The sequence below is a fragment of the Lepisosteus platostomus genome, chromosome 3 (genome assembly GCF_059453375.1).
Source record: "Lepisosteus platostomus isolate fLepPlt1 chromosome 3, fLepPlt1.hap1, whole genome shotgun sequence".
Lineage (NCBI taxonomy): Eukaryota > Metazoa > Chordata > Actinopteri > Semionotiformes > Lepisosteidae > Lepisosteus > Lepisosteus platostomus.
The window spans coordinates 45,265,081-45,280,785 of NC_142613.1; the positions used below are offsets into that span (position 1 = coordinate 45,265,081).

A 15,705-nucleotide genomic window follows, 5' to 3' on the forward strand; every position below is an offset into this window, starting at 1 on the left:
TACCCAAATATGTACAGGGAGGACTTCCTATGGGGGCCATTCCTTGGTGTCTCGAGGAAGTCATAGGCATGATCATTTGGAGGGATAATTTAGGAGATTTTAATATGACAAACTATGGGGGTTGCCATAACACGACTTTAACCTGCACAACATTACAATATCTACAGGAGCGAGGCTTAGAGCCCATGACTTTTACAGGCTCTTACGCTCCTAAATATAACAGAAGCCATACACCACCATACCTGACTCTAAATAAGGAACGTGAGGGAAACATATGTTTTCAGCACACTAATGGTCTGCACTTGGTTGGATGGAGTCGTTGCAACCTTACCATCGCTGCAAATATATCCACCTCTACCTTCCAAATTCCAGGATGGGATCGACGTACCCCACAATTCGGTATAAGCTTCTTATTTTCAGAGGCATGGGGAGCGCCAAACGGAACATATTTCATTTGTGGAAAACGAGCCTACCCATGGTTGCCAGCCCAGTGGTCTGGCTCATGTTATTTAGGATATGTGGTTCCTCATATCCGTGTTCAAACCCACAGCCCCTTCGGACCTAACCACAGACCACAAAGAAAATTGGCTGATTGGGAATATTATTTAGGTATAATATTTCCACAAGCCGGCATGAACTTTCTGAGTCGAGAGTTAATTCAAATGGCCTCGACTTTAGAAGAATTAGCAAATTCTACCTCATCTAGTCTGAAGGCTGTTAATGATGAGATGGTAGCCCTCAGAACAGTGGCCATGCAGAACCGACTAGCTTTAGATTATGTACTGGCGGCCCAAGGAGGAACTTGTGCAGTAATTGGCACTGAATGCTGCACATATATTCCTGATAATTCTGAGCAAATCTCAGATCTGGCCCAACACATTTACAATGAGGGACAGAAATATCAGGACTATTATACTGAAAATTGGGGAATTGGGTCTTGGGTAAAGTCTGTTTTTGGGGCCTGGGGTGGAACCTTTTTACAGTGTTTATTTGTAGGAATAGTATTGTTTATATGTATAATTGTAATCATCACGTGCACAAAAACATGTATCACATCTTGCTATAACCGTGGAACGTACAATGTCATGGCAATACATACCTGTTCGCCAAGAAAGGAAAGATCTGCCCTGACATTGTATGTATAAAAATAGGCTACACTGACGTATGCCATATTTTATAAGGGGGGAATGAAGAAAGATGTGAAGACGGGGGTTTGAATTTAATCCTTTCTGTAGGGGGTTTAGACTTCTAAGTCACAATCTGGGGTTTATGGCAGGAAAGGGGGTTAACTGATAAGGATTGCAGATGCAAGCTAGGAACCCCCCTGGGTGTAATGTTAAACTGACCATTTGTCCAGAACATCGTAAACTGGCCAAATACCATGAACCCCCCTCTTTACCATCAGACCGAGTGACGTCAGAAACGGAGAAGAAAACACTATATAACCCAAAAGTTTGTAACAGTACGGCGAACAATACTTCGGTTTTGTTGTTTCTTGCGGGAAACAAGACTTCGGCTTTATTGTTCCTTGCATGCAATAAACTCATCTGTTTTACTTCATCTCGGGATCAAGAACCTTATTTCTTCTGTTACAACAAAACTAAAGAAGGAGTTGTGTTTTGGGATTTTATTTTCATCACACCCAGACAGCTTTTAGTACTGAAAGATTGTTTTTAATCAAGAAATAAAATGTGGGTGTGGGTGTGTGTGTGGGGGGGGGGTCCAATAATGTCTTTTAAGGTGATCCATCGATTTCTATAGAGTGCTGATTATTAAGAATTTAATAAAGTCGCTATTTTGGGGAATTTATGTCTTGATTCATATTTTACCTGCTCCCTGAGCTGGTACACTAGAATCAGTATATAGGACAAGGTTTTCCATTATAGTCACACTTCTTTCAGATACATGAAATACACTTGTTGAAATACCAGGATTTTAATTCACTAAGTCCTTTTGTATTTGTTTCAAACCACAACAATACCAATGGTAGGTGTTACTGGAGCATAAGCTTAGAAAATAAGCATAAGCCCTGAAATTGTTATACTTCAAAAATGTGCAATAAATAGTGATTTACAATGAATGAAAGTGTAACTTTTAGAGGAGTGTAATGCCTTAAGAAATTCATAAGATAAGGAGTACAGTAGATTTCATTTTGAGTTAGATTTTGGTCTTCTAGAAAGTAACAATTAAAAAGGCTAGACTGGCAATCGACAGATTTACAATATTTATATTCATCCATTTCCCTATCTGCTTTCCTTGTTATTAACTTAAATATAACAAAACATGCTGCTTTCAAGGCAGCATTATTGATGGTTGTAAAAGCAACAACATATTATTATGACAATTACAACAGTAAACAGTCAGAACAGCATTTCAGTTTGGGCAAATTGCCTACATATTCTATCTGCACTACAAAATGTCTAATCTGCTTCAGTGTTTTTTATGATTGCATTTCTCTGATGTATGCACCGATGATATTAAGCATTTTTTTGATGTAGTATTAAAAAGCTAAATATTTACAGATTATGTTTTTGGATATATGTACAGTATATACAGTAGGAATCCATGTTTAAATAATACTGAAATAGCAGTACAGCACCAACACTTTAATATCCATAATCCTATGTTTTGTTAATATTATATTTTTTTATGTAATGCATAGTCTAAATGGTTGATTATTCGATTAAAGTATTCATAACATACTAGAAGCAAACTCCTCACATAGCCTTGTTAGAAATCAGAATTCCCCAAAATTAAGGAATGGTAAAAAACTTAAAATAATTCAATTTTGATATAAAAATAATTAATCATTTATAACATTGTTATTATCAGTACTACTCTCTATCAGACTAATTTTTGAAAGTGTCACAAAGCGTTCTTTCCGGACCCTATGCAGATGACATGATCCAAGGAAAAGTGAAGAAAACACGGGGAAAATGTCATGAAGGATACGGGAATGAAAACAGGGGGGCGTGTCCATGCAGTGCTAGTGGTCGGGGTAGGTGAGACCGAGGCAAACAATCCGAGGATGAGTCAAAAGCGGAATCCAAAGACAGGGCAAAAGTCCAAAGCCAGGCGATTCATCCGGGACTGACGATTAAAAACTAGAGCCAGGTCGGGACCGGCAGGGGAAACGGGAACGGGAACAGGAACTTAAAACCATAACGGAGCCAATTGCATTCAGGTCCCGGGCTCGCATGATGTGGAAACCAATGCAGAGCCGGGATTAGCGTCAGCAACTGGCTTTTAAGGGGGAACTGAAAAGGGGCTGGAACAGGGAACAGGTGCGGGAGATGAAGCAAACAAGAAAAGGCTGGAGCGCTCTTAAGAGGAGGGGTTTGCGGTCGTGACAAAGATTTATTTGCCACAAATAAAAGCTGACCCACTATCCAGCACTTCTCTGTATAAGTATTGTATACAGTGTTTATGAAAACCCCATACCTAAAACTGGAGGACAGAAAGAAAAATGCAAATGTCTCACTTGGAAGAAAAACATGTAATCTGTACCTTCCTATTCCCATAACCCAGTGAAAATAAGGATTTATTGGGAAAACTTACATTTGCATTTCACTACCTCATTTGCATTGAATTAATTTGTAAATACCCAAAGCATGCTGTTAATCACTAATAATGGTCTACTTTAATAATTCAGTATCTGTCGATTGTGTCAATTTTCAACACTGTTGTGCAGAGTGCACAGACAGATCATATGTAAAAGAACTAATCCAAACTCATTACTCACTTTCAATCTCAGCAAACCCATTGAATTTTAACAAATCTATTTTGTTTTGCTTTCCTTTCTCTGAAATGAAGAAATTAATAAATTTACCAAGGTGTTTGATAAAATTATCTGTAAACTTTGTGGTGCACCTGGAAATTGAAGATTGTGAAAGACCCTGTTCATCTTAATTTTATGTCTGTAAAAAAACTCTATGCATATAAATGTAAGGTATAGAAATGTGTTTTTAATTGTTGGTGAGTCCAGATCTTAAAGCAAAATATTGCGCAGTTTAACAGTGGATTTTATATCTTAAAAGTATTTATGAATAATTTACTGCTATGTGAAAATTTCACAGACATGGATCTAGAGGTCTGTAAATTTTAATTAGTGGATATTGTCATCTTTGTCATTGTGCCTTTTATTAAGAGTTTTATTAATAAAACTTTGAATCCTCTTTTGTTCCATGAGCAAGTTGCATCTATAATTAGAAAGTACAGGTGAGGTCCATTACTTTAAAAATCATAAAGAAGGCTTACAACCAACAAATTATTTGGTGCAGTATCTCAAGGTGGAACACAGATGTGTGCAACTTCCAGATAAAAATGATGATGAGAGACAAATGGAGATGCAAGCTGCCAGATGCATAAGCAACTAAACTTGTGAACTGTTAAAAATCTACCCCCTAGTGTCTTGCTTTCAGCTTATGAAAGCAGCAAATTCACACCATTAATTTAGCCTAAGCAATACATATATTTATCAAATTAACACTTTATCAGTGAACCACAAACATTCAAAAGCGTCACTTTATGTTATCTTACAGCTAAGTCGGTTTTGAGATTACCTAGGCATAAACTAGGGATATGCATACTTGTATATATGCTGAAAGGTATTATATGTACTTATCCATATACATTCTATGTATTGTATGGTGATACAGTTAGTACCCTAGCAAATAATGTATTTCTTTTCAATTAAATGAATATTTAGAAGCATGTTTAAGCTTCAGTTGTTTGTCTGGAGGGAGATCATTTTAAAGTTAACAAAATTTGCCACACTGGCCACATGGTTATTGAAGTGTCACATGAAGAGGTAATAGAAGCACTTATAGATACATTTATATGGCCTGATGGCATTCTGCGAATTGCACTTAAGGAAACAAGAAAAGGTCTTTATAGACTTTTAAAAAAACATCAGACACTCAAGACTGGGATAATACCCACTGGAATTTGTTAATTTAACTCCCATCCACAAAAACGATGACAAGATCAAAGAAAGTGAATATGGACCAATAACTCTTAATTCTATTGCATGTAACGTTGTGTAAAATATCATATGAATTAACTAGAAAATTATCTGTATTATAACAGGATCCAGAGGTTTATTCAGCCCAGAAAAGGTAAGACTTGCTTAACTAGCTTTTTAAACACGCAATAATGGATACAACCTGAGCATGGTATAATGTGGAATATTTAGATAGACTACATTTTGATAAAGTGCTAAGGTTAATTATTTAATTGTAGACAGTAAGTACTCAAAGTGACAATTTTGGATTAAGATCTAGATTCTGGGTATATTTAGCCCAGAAAAGGTAAGACTTGCTTAACTAACTTTTTAAACAAGCAATAATGGATACAACCTGAGCATGGTATAATGTGGAATATTTAGATAGACTGGATTTTGATAAAGTGCTAAGGTTAATTATTCAATTGTAGACAGTAAGTACTCAAAGTGACAATTTTGGATTAAGATCTAAATTCTGGGTATATTTAGCCCAGAAAAGGTAAGACTTGCTTAACTAGCTTTTTAAACATTTATTTTACAGTAACATTTATTTTACAGTAGGACCACTATTCTTCCTAATTTGTATCAATGATCTAGATTTGTGTATACTCAGTAAAAAGTGAAATTCACAGATGAAACCAAAATAGGAGGACAAGCAAGCAATTTAGTGGCAATCCAAAAAGGCTCACAATATTTGACTGGGCAAATACCTGGGAAGTGACATTTAGTACATAGGTATTGAATTCAGGTGAAAGATCCCAGTTCTAGATTCCTCAGGATCAAAAGTGAAATGAACTTTGGATTTCCAAATTTCAGACAATAAAAGATATATTAGAATATAAGAAAGGGTTTGTATTCTGTAAACAGCAGACATGAAATAAAGAATAATAATTAATGCACACATAATAATTACATAAGAAATCTTATTAATAGTTTAATATTTGCCAACACTATCGGTAAACAAATTAAAATTTTCTTCCTTCTGCTTTTTGATGCTGTATATTTGGTTGAGATGCCAACAACATTCAGTTTATCACACCAAAACATTTCATTCTAGCTTTTTTGCAATATTTTTATTTGCAATGCATAATGTTTTTTGCTTTCTTTACCTATGGGTGTGCATCAGCTGGATGCTTAGACATTTTGGTGAACACCATCACTGTGAAGTAAGAAATAGTAACATACAGTAATTTGTTTGGCTTATCACCAGTCTGCTGGGTTACATGCAGTATGTTTATTTATGTTTTTATATTATAAGTTAATATTATTATTCTTCATTATCAAAGGACACTTAGATTTAGCAAATTCTACATACTGTAAAACCAATATCTCGATATATTACAACAGTATTAATACTGCAAAAGTACATACAATTTTTTAAAAAATCTAAAATATTCAGTGTTTAGAGAATTACTGTCCAAAATACAATCCTGAATCTGTATTGCACGCAGGTAGCTAAAACATAAATTATATATATAAGTTGGGAAACTTAGGGCATGTGGAAATATTCTATGAAAAATATGTTGCTCTATATTAACACATTGTTTTTCTTCTACACCATATAGGGAAACAATAAAGAAGGCTGAGAGTAATTTATTATATATACTGTATTTGAAAGAACAAAATTTTAATTTATGTTACTTTTATGTTACAAATGATACAATGCACTAGTAAGACCAATTGGGAACTACAGATGGAACAAAACGATGGACCCCTGTTAAACCAACTAGTTCCTCCTGGATATGGTTTGTTTGACCTTCCGCGTCTTTCAGGCAGAGGCGGGGGCATTATTGTTACTTACAACCTTTTTTACAGTCTAAGTCCTATTACTATACCTCCTCCCTCTTTTGAATGTCTTGTTTTAAATGTTTCTATCCCCCAAGACTCAAAACTTCCTTCATCTCAACTGCGACTGAAGTCATGCTTATTGGTACCCCCCATCAACTTCGTAAAGCCAGTCCTGTAACCCTTTCTGTAGATGGCTCTGTACTTGAGCTTCAATCAAAATTGAAAAACCTTGGGGTTATATTTGATTCTGGCTTAACATTCGACCCACATGTGCAGCATACTGTCAAAACATCTTTTTTTCACCTTAGAAATATCACAAGACTACACCCTAAGCTATTATTAACTGTGGCTGAACAGCTGATCAACACAGTTGTATTCTCTCGAATTGACTACTGTAATGCTCTACTTGCAGGGGTATCAAAATCTACTCTGAACAAACTGCAGTATGTCCAAAATTCAGCAGCCAGAATCCTGACCAGGTCTAGTGCAAGTGTTCACATTACTCCTGTCCTGGAGTCCTTGCACTGGCTTCCAGTCGAATTCTCTGTATACTTTAAAATGCTCACCTATAAGGCATTTGCATAGCTTGGCACCTCAGTACCTGTCTGAACTATTATCGCCCTACTCCACACCTCGCAACCTCTGCTCTTCAAATTCTGCCCTCCTTACTGTCCCCCAAGCCCGTCTACATTGTATGGGTGACAGAGCCTTCTCCTGTTATGCCCCCAAGCTCTGGAACTCTTTGCCCAAGGATATCAGAGAGTCACCTTCTCTAAACTCCTTCGAATCCAGACTCAAAACCCTCTTCTTCAGAAAAGCCTTTACTTAACTGGTTCCATTCTTCACCCCTCTGCTCTTCTTAGTACCACCATCCACGGTCTCCTCTATATATTTTAATTGTGTCTTACCTTGTGTATTCTCCTTATTTATTGTTATACTCTTCTTATTTATTGTTATTGTCATCCTGTAAAGCGCTTTGAGAAGCCACCTTTAAAGGCGCTATATAAAATAAAGTTTTTTATTATTATTATTATCACAGGAAAGTGCATTTCAAATGAGGCTAGGGAGCCCTTTTTTGCACAAAGGGAGTCTGAGGGAAGTTACCCTTGATAAGACTATTTTTATAAGTATATATTTTTTTAATTATAGGCTATAGTATACATTATAATACAATACTTCAAAATCATTGGCATTGTGCCTCCTAAGAGTGACACCATACAATAAATAATTGTCATAAATTAAAGAACTTATTAAATGGCAAATTAATGGAACCAAAAAACCTAAACTATCTTCCTCTTTTGTCCTATCAATTTTTATTTTTCATATTTTATTTGGAGAAGTTGCAACATAATCAAATTATTTTTAATATATGCACATATATGTTTATTCAATGTTTTTATCATTTCATGACATTGTGTTTAATTGACATATGGTAAATGTGTGGTGACTGATATGCAGGTAAATATTGTCTAGAAAAATACTATATAAACAATATCTGCTTATAACAAATGTATTAAACCAAACCTTCCTTCAATTGTACATAGAGAAAATATGTAATCAAAATAACCATATTATTACAGAAAAAGTAAGGCCCTGGAAGTATCTAAAAATTAAAAGAAAGGAAATACCCAAAGACCTCACAAGCACAGCCTGGTGAGCTCAGTTGATTCCTGGTAGATATTGTAGTTATATTTTAAAATATCCAATATTTCTTTTAGTCTTCAGGATATGCAAGAATGTTTCCAGTACTTTGCTCCCTCCCTTAAATCAGCAAAACAACTTATATTTCTAACTTCTAGGCAATGTCTTATGGAAAACAGTTAGCTTCTCACTTAGAAATCAACAACCGAGGGAATAAGAGTGAAAAATAATAGCATTTCTTGGGCCCTAATAAGATGTAATTATATTAGCTAATAAGTGAGACACACAGTGGTAGCAGTTATTAAATAATTCAGAGTTATTGTTGTAAGTCCATAGGGATGTTACCACCATAAAAAGAATGCTGTTTCAAACTGCCTAAAAAAAGTATCCCATGCTGGCATTTTCATAATTAACTATCATTAAAAGTGTATTTTCCCAGAACAAATCTGAGTCAATAATTACATAAACTGCAGGGAGCTTCTTTTCTTTTCTTTTAAGCGCATACAAAAATCTCAAAAAGATTCCCTTCTAGGTGTACAGTATGGCCATGTTCATAAAGCTTTTGGGGGTTAATAACCACCAAATAATATCAATGATCCGATAGCAAGGTAGTCTGCACACATTTAAACCAGCCCTGCAACTTATAACTCCCAGCCCACTGAAGCCAAGCAGGTGTGAACCTGGTCAGTACCTGGATGGGAGACATCCTGGGAAAACCTAAGGTTTCTGGTGGAAAAGGTGTTAGTGGGGGCAGCAGGGAGCACTCACCCTGCAGTCCATGTGAGTCCTAATGCCCCAGTACAATGATGGGGACATTATACTGTAAAAAGGTGCCATCCTTCGGATGAGATGTAAAACCAAGGTCCTGACTCTTTGCGGTCATTAAAAATCCCAGGGCGTTTCTCGAAAAGAGTAGGGGTGTTACCCTGGCATCCTGGCTAAATTTCCCATGGGCATTTATCAATCATGGCCTCCTAATAATCCCCATCTATGAATTGGCTTTTTCACTCTGTTCTGCTCCCCAATGATAGCTGATGTGTGGTGAGCGTACTGGTGCACTATGGCTGCGGTTTCATCATCCATGTGGGTGCTGCATATGGGTGGTGGTGGAGGGGCATTCCCATTACTTGTAAAGTGCTTTAAGTGGAGTATCCAGAAAAGCGCTATGTAAGTGTAAGGAATTATTATAATTACATTTTGATGAGCAATACCATGCCATTACCAAGCATTGTTTAGGAATACACCACTTTTGAAAACCAGCAAACTGATCTTTAATACACTAATTTATTTAATATCTTACCCCAGTCTGAAATAATGATAAATATTTACCTACAAAAATGAGAAACTGTGAAGTAGTTTCTAAAGAAATAGTTAACATGTAACAAAACTATAAGACATAAACAGTACAGTATATATTTAAGTTCTGTCCCAGGCCTCACTGAAAGATTGGACCTAACTTTTCAGAATTGTGTATCTGAAGGTTAGATTGAATAATTCTGTGAAATGTGATTAGGTGTTTCAGCATAATCTGTAGGTTGGCACATGCAGAAAAACGCAGAAAATCACGGGCATTGTATAATTCTTAACGTTTGTAAGGGGAATCCCAAGCAAGTGATCCAGTATCAAGGACAAATGCGTTGACAGGCCATTGCATACTGAATTTGATGGGTCAACCAAAACATTGTGCATTATGTTTATTGTGCATTCTACATAAGATGTTTTAAATCACACTTGAATTATGAAGATGTGTGGAGTAGATGCCTAGAGCACAAAGCAAGGAAATATTAAGTGCACTTAAGATTAAAGAAAAGTTAGACAAACTGAAAGTCTGGGCAGACACTTGTCAGATGGCATTTAATATAGACAACCACGGGGTTTTGCATTCAGGCACTAAAAGTATGCATGCTAATATAAACTATAAAAAATGGGAAACACTGAGCTAGAATACGCAATATATGTAAAAGACTTGTTTATGTCGACAGTTAGCTTATATCTTCCAGGCAATGTGGGGAAGGAATAAAAAGGCAAAGAAATGTTAGTCTACTGTATATAGGGAAAAGTGTAGAATTCAAATCAAAGCATGCCATGTTAAAATTGTATAATGCACTAGATAGGCCTCATTTAGAATATTCTATACAATTTTTGTAATTACGTTACAAAAAAGATATTGCAGCTTTAGAAGTTGAGAGAAGAGCAACAATATACATTCTGGGACTTCAAAGAACGTCTTACACTGACAGGCTGAACAAACTGAACCTTTAAAAGTCTTGAACAGAGAACCTGATATGAATATTCAAAATTGTCAAATGCACTGAAAAAAACAACCCAGACATGGTGGACCTCTGCAGAGTAAACAACGAACATTAACAAGATGACACAAGCGGAAATTATGTGGAAGTGCACTGAAAAGTGAAAACAAGAGCCAATTCTTTAACCAAAGGAATGGTGGAGTATGGAACAAGCTATCCAGGCATGCAGCTAATAATTTGGTTTTATTCCAGAAACAGTTGGAGGGGATCTTTGAATTAATTAGCTACTAACTACCAAATGGGCTAGATGGACCTAATGGCCTTCTCACCCGTGTAACCATTTATATGATCTTATGACTGAACTCAGGGTGCAAACAGGAGTACTGTACATAATCAAATTGAAAGATGCTATGTTTATTTCAGGGCATCAGAATGCCTGTATATATTCATTTCAGAATTTCCTAATAACTACACCAAAAAACTAATTTGTATATAAAATTGTGATCTAAAATATTATAGTACCATCACCTAAACAATTTAATTTACCAATATTCCAAATTCTATTTGTGTAATTACAATAACAAATAAACAGAACTAAAGAACTGAAGAACTAAAAGAAGTAGAACGGATATTGATTATAAAAATAATAGTGCACGACATTATTCTTTCAAGATTCAAGCCAAACAATGCGCTTTCAAGATTCAGAACTGAGTTCAACACCATGGACCACCTGAAATTACTATATTAGGACAAGCAATCTGAACATGCAACGAGTATTAGGAGCTCTTATGATTACAAGAGAGAATAGTTATGTTTACAAACACTTTTTGACACTTAACAGAATGAAGCACAATTTACAAAAAACACAACACATTGTAACACATGTAAGTCTCAGACAGTCTAAATAAGATAGCAACATATAATCACAGGAGACCACACACTAGAAGAATACATCCAGTTAGGTAAGAAGAATAACCTGATTAGGACAGGTACTGATAATAGTTAACGGAAGAATTTGGGAGAGACGTTCATCTAGCTGTAGACTGATGACTAAATTGATTATATACAGTATTATTTGTCATTTGTGATTTATTTTACATTTTATGAAGATCAGCAGTAAACTGAGTAAGTATGTTCTAATGAAATTCATGTCCAACTCTCTCTAGTGTCATTGTAGCCAATGTTAGTCTTGCCATGCAGCCTATTTTTAAGATTAACTAATGGCAGTATTTAAGCTTGTTCCAATTCATCTGTAATACAAAACTGCATGATAGGCAATTGTGATTTTCAACACATTTCATACTGGATGAAATCTGACTAATTTCAGTTCCAATATTAAAAGATCATTGTCAGTGATTGGTTGTTTCTACGTAAACACTACAGGCTAATTGCAAAGGATACCATATTTTAGCAACAAAAATATTTCCCAAATTAGGAAAGATTTGGTAATGTTTTGAAACATTAAAATGTGAAGATCTATTTAAATTTCATATGGCTTTTTTTCATGTACAGTATGTAAAACCAAACAACAAGGTCAGTATGTGCCAAAACCTCACAATGCAATATGGTTTGATAAGCACAGCAGTCAAGTACCAATTGTGTATTTATAATGAAAGCAATTAAAATACCTGTAGCTTTTTTTTCTAGGTACATTGTGCCAATTAAATCTAAGTACAATGGGCATTACCTAACCGTTCTCCCTATAAGCAACATTTGCCTGGAATGCAGCACTGTCTCCTCAGGGTTCTGCTGTCATCTAATGCATATTGTGCTACAGGCCAAATAACATATAAACACTGTATTTCATTCCAAATTTCTAAATAATCACTTTTTTTCTACACACAAAAATGTTTTTTGTTTGTAAAAAATAGCTAAGGATTATTATTATTTTAAATTGTAACACTTTTTGTAAATGTAGTATTAATGGCTATTAATAAAATACAAGTGGTAGAAAATTCTAAAGCCCGTACAAAGAGAAAATTCTAAAGCCCGTACAAAGAGAAAATTCAAGGTGCCTTTCCATGCAAAAAATGTGTGATGTTTTCAATAAATAAAATGTTAATGTATTTTTGTCATATGGCTTCATAAGGACTCTTTAAGACTACTGTCTTTTTTTTCAAATACAGTACACATTAGTTTTATAAATGCAAGTCTGTAACAATCTTGGTCAATTAATAAGCAGATTATGTCAAACGTGTAAATGAACAAAATGTGTTGTTATAAACAAATGGCACATCTTATGTTGCTCTTCTCAAATCGACTTTGACGCCATGAGTGGAAATACTAAAAATAATTATAATAATAAAGAACAGCTGTTATGTGTCAAAACATTTTCAACACTGTATTGTAGAACACTTCACTTAACTAAACTGAATTGGTAAATGTTGTTATTCACAAGCATAATAACTGCCATCATTGCTTTCCAAGAAATACTGAAATACTATGTTCAAACATAATTACAATTGTTTTAATTCACAATCACATTGAAGAGGGGATACAAAATTTAGATAATAAAAACATTTTTTCAGTGAACCAATTATTTTTTCAGTACCTACTACAATATTGCAGCTTCACTAAAATACAGTGTATTCAGACCCCCACAAGTGTTGTTTCCGTAAAGCTTGTGTTTATGACACTTTGAATTTGAAAGCACTATATAAGTGTAAGCAATTATTATGATAATTATTATATTCTCTCCAGTTAACATTTTCTATCTCACACCTGAAGAAGGCTCTACAGCTGAAATGTGGAATTAACCTTTACGTATTCCTTTACTAACAACTATTAATCGCTAATTCAAAGTGACACTGCTCCCCACTCAAATTTTAATATTAATATAAGAAAAAAGTCAACAAATAATGTGAAAAACTGAAGTCATGATTGCATAAGTATCAAACTATTTGATGTGTCAAACCTTAATTAATTCAGGTGAAAAAATAACTTAATAAGCCACGAAAAATGTTGAGTGTCCTCTTTCTGTATGCCACCCAGACACTATTTAGCTACCTCCAAACTGAGTATCTAAGCAAGAAAGAAAGTGGTAAGGGTTGCCAATGTGATGCCAATGACAATTGCACAATGCCAGCGTGCAAAGATGGATACTTTGAACATTAAGGTTCTGAATAAAATATTACGGCATATATGCATTATTTTATAATTTCACAAAACAGGACACAATAGGAAGGGTCTGAATACGTTTGCAATGAACTTTAAGTTTGTTTATAACAATGGAAAATTGAAAAATGTATTACCATAATGTACATACCTATTAAACACTCTATTAGGAACTGTACTACAATCCCTAGTTTTCTGGTATACAATATACTCAAAGTGCTGTTTGTTTCTATGCTACCATTTCCCTGCCTCAGCTAAAAGATACTGAGATTTTCAAATGGATAGTTTAAAAGAAGGTAACAGAGAAATAATTTGTCTTAAAAATGCCAATATATAGATATGGGTTTTTCATAATAACATCCCAAAGTAGTATGAAAAATTCTTAAAACGTGAGATTCTCTCTTCCTTCAAATAATCATACTAATATATATTGTTACAGTATATATTTCAAACAAATGTATGTAAATGTGACATACTGTTGATATAAATATATCTGAATGTTCATTCATACCTTCTTTACCAATAACTGTTACCAGTAACAATAACAGAGGTTTTGAAACAAAGCATTCTTACCCTGAATCCAGTTTGATGTGCAGGGATCTCTTCATACTGAAGCAATGTCCTGCAAAGTGTCTGGACAAATTTGTCTGCCTTTAAAAAATGCACAGATTACTCAAGTAACCTACCTTAAAGAAAGTCATTGTTGCTCCATCTTCCACTACTCCATATTCAATTTTTGTCTGCTTTGCCAAGTCATCTGCTGAATCAATTGGTGACTCCATGCGCTCCACTGTTAGAAAGGCTGCTAGGTTAGCAGTATATGATGAAATGATGATCAGTGTGAAAAACCACCAGATACCTCCAACAATCCTAGTGGAAAGGGCTTTGGGCATGAGCTCAGAACCTAGTAGAAAGGAGGAGATTTTGTCAACCAAATAGTTTTATTATCTTGTAAACACGAAACTGGTATTAAAATTACCTTACTCATAAACTGTTGAAAGAGTTGAAATGGACCAGTGAAGGAAAGAATCTTGTCAAAGCTGAATAAGACCAGACTAGATATGGCGATTAGAAACAGACTGAAATCTGTATGATACCATTAACATTGAAAACTTGGAACTCACATTTAGTATACCATAATAGACTTAAATTACCCATGGAAGAACAGCTTGACGCAGTCAGGTCTAGTACATAGACAAGCCACTATGCTTTTTACTCACCAAAATATAATTTGAGTCATAGACAAGGAAGGGGCCCTGAAATTAGAGGTCATTGGTTGTCATTTTAAGAACAGATCCAAGATGCAATATGAAGGCATGCCTTTATCATAAATTGTTTTCATTACTTTTTTATATATTTAAGTCCTTGAAACCCACAAATCAGTTAAAAAGAATTAGAGGTATTTAGACCAACACACCTTCTCTGGGTAATTAAGACATGATTTTTCAGGAAACTGTCTCTTACCTGCATGTAATGAAAATGTGTAAAAGTCTGCATAAAGGATATCTTATGAAATTTAGTTTTCTTCTTTTTTTTTTACTTGAATACACACATTGATTACAGACCACTATGACAGAATCTGCTGCAAATCCCAGATGCAGCACACCATATTCATTCATATTCATACCAAATATGGAGAAAGAAAAATCAGAAAAGAAACCATTTCAGCAGTAGTAAAATGTGAGTATCAAGCACAATTCAACTTTATAGTAGTGACACTATTAAGCTTTATAATTGTCAATTTTTAAAATCTGAGCTGATAGTCCTCTTTAACAGAGAAAGTAAAAGTGTCAGGGAAACAAGTCTGACTTCTGATGCAATTAATTAAATGAGACAGAACGTAGAAGCATTACCTTGAAATGGAGATTGAAAATGGTACATCATAAACACCCATAAGCAGCCCAATGATTC

The 15,705-nt window shown here is 34.8% G+C and overlaps 1 protein-coding gene across 3 annotated transcripts in view; it reads right to left on the minus strand.

Annotated features, from left to right (window-relative positions):
- Positions 1-15,705, minus strand: part of grik2 (glutamate receptor, ionotropic, kainate 2) — a 266,090-nt gene that overhangs the window by 46,248 nt on the left and 204,137 nt on the right. For all 3 annotated transcript variants that reach the window (XM_088625713.1, XM_088625714.1, XM_088625715.1), the window contains one exon: positions 14,481-14,698. In XM_088625713.1, coding sequence (XP_088481839.1) covers positions 14,481-14,698 — 218 coding nt within the window. The remainder of the gene's footprint in view (positions 1-14,480; positions 14,699-15,705) is intronic.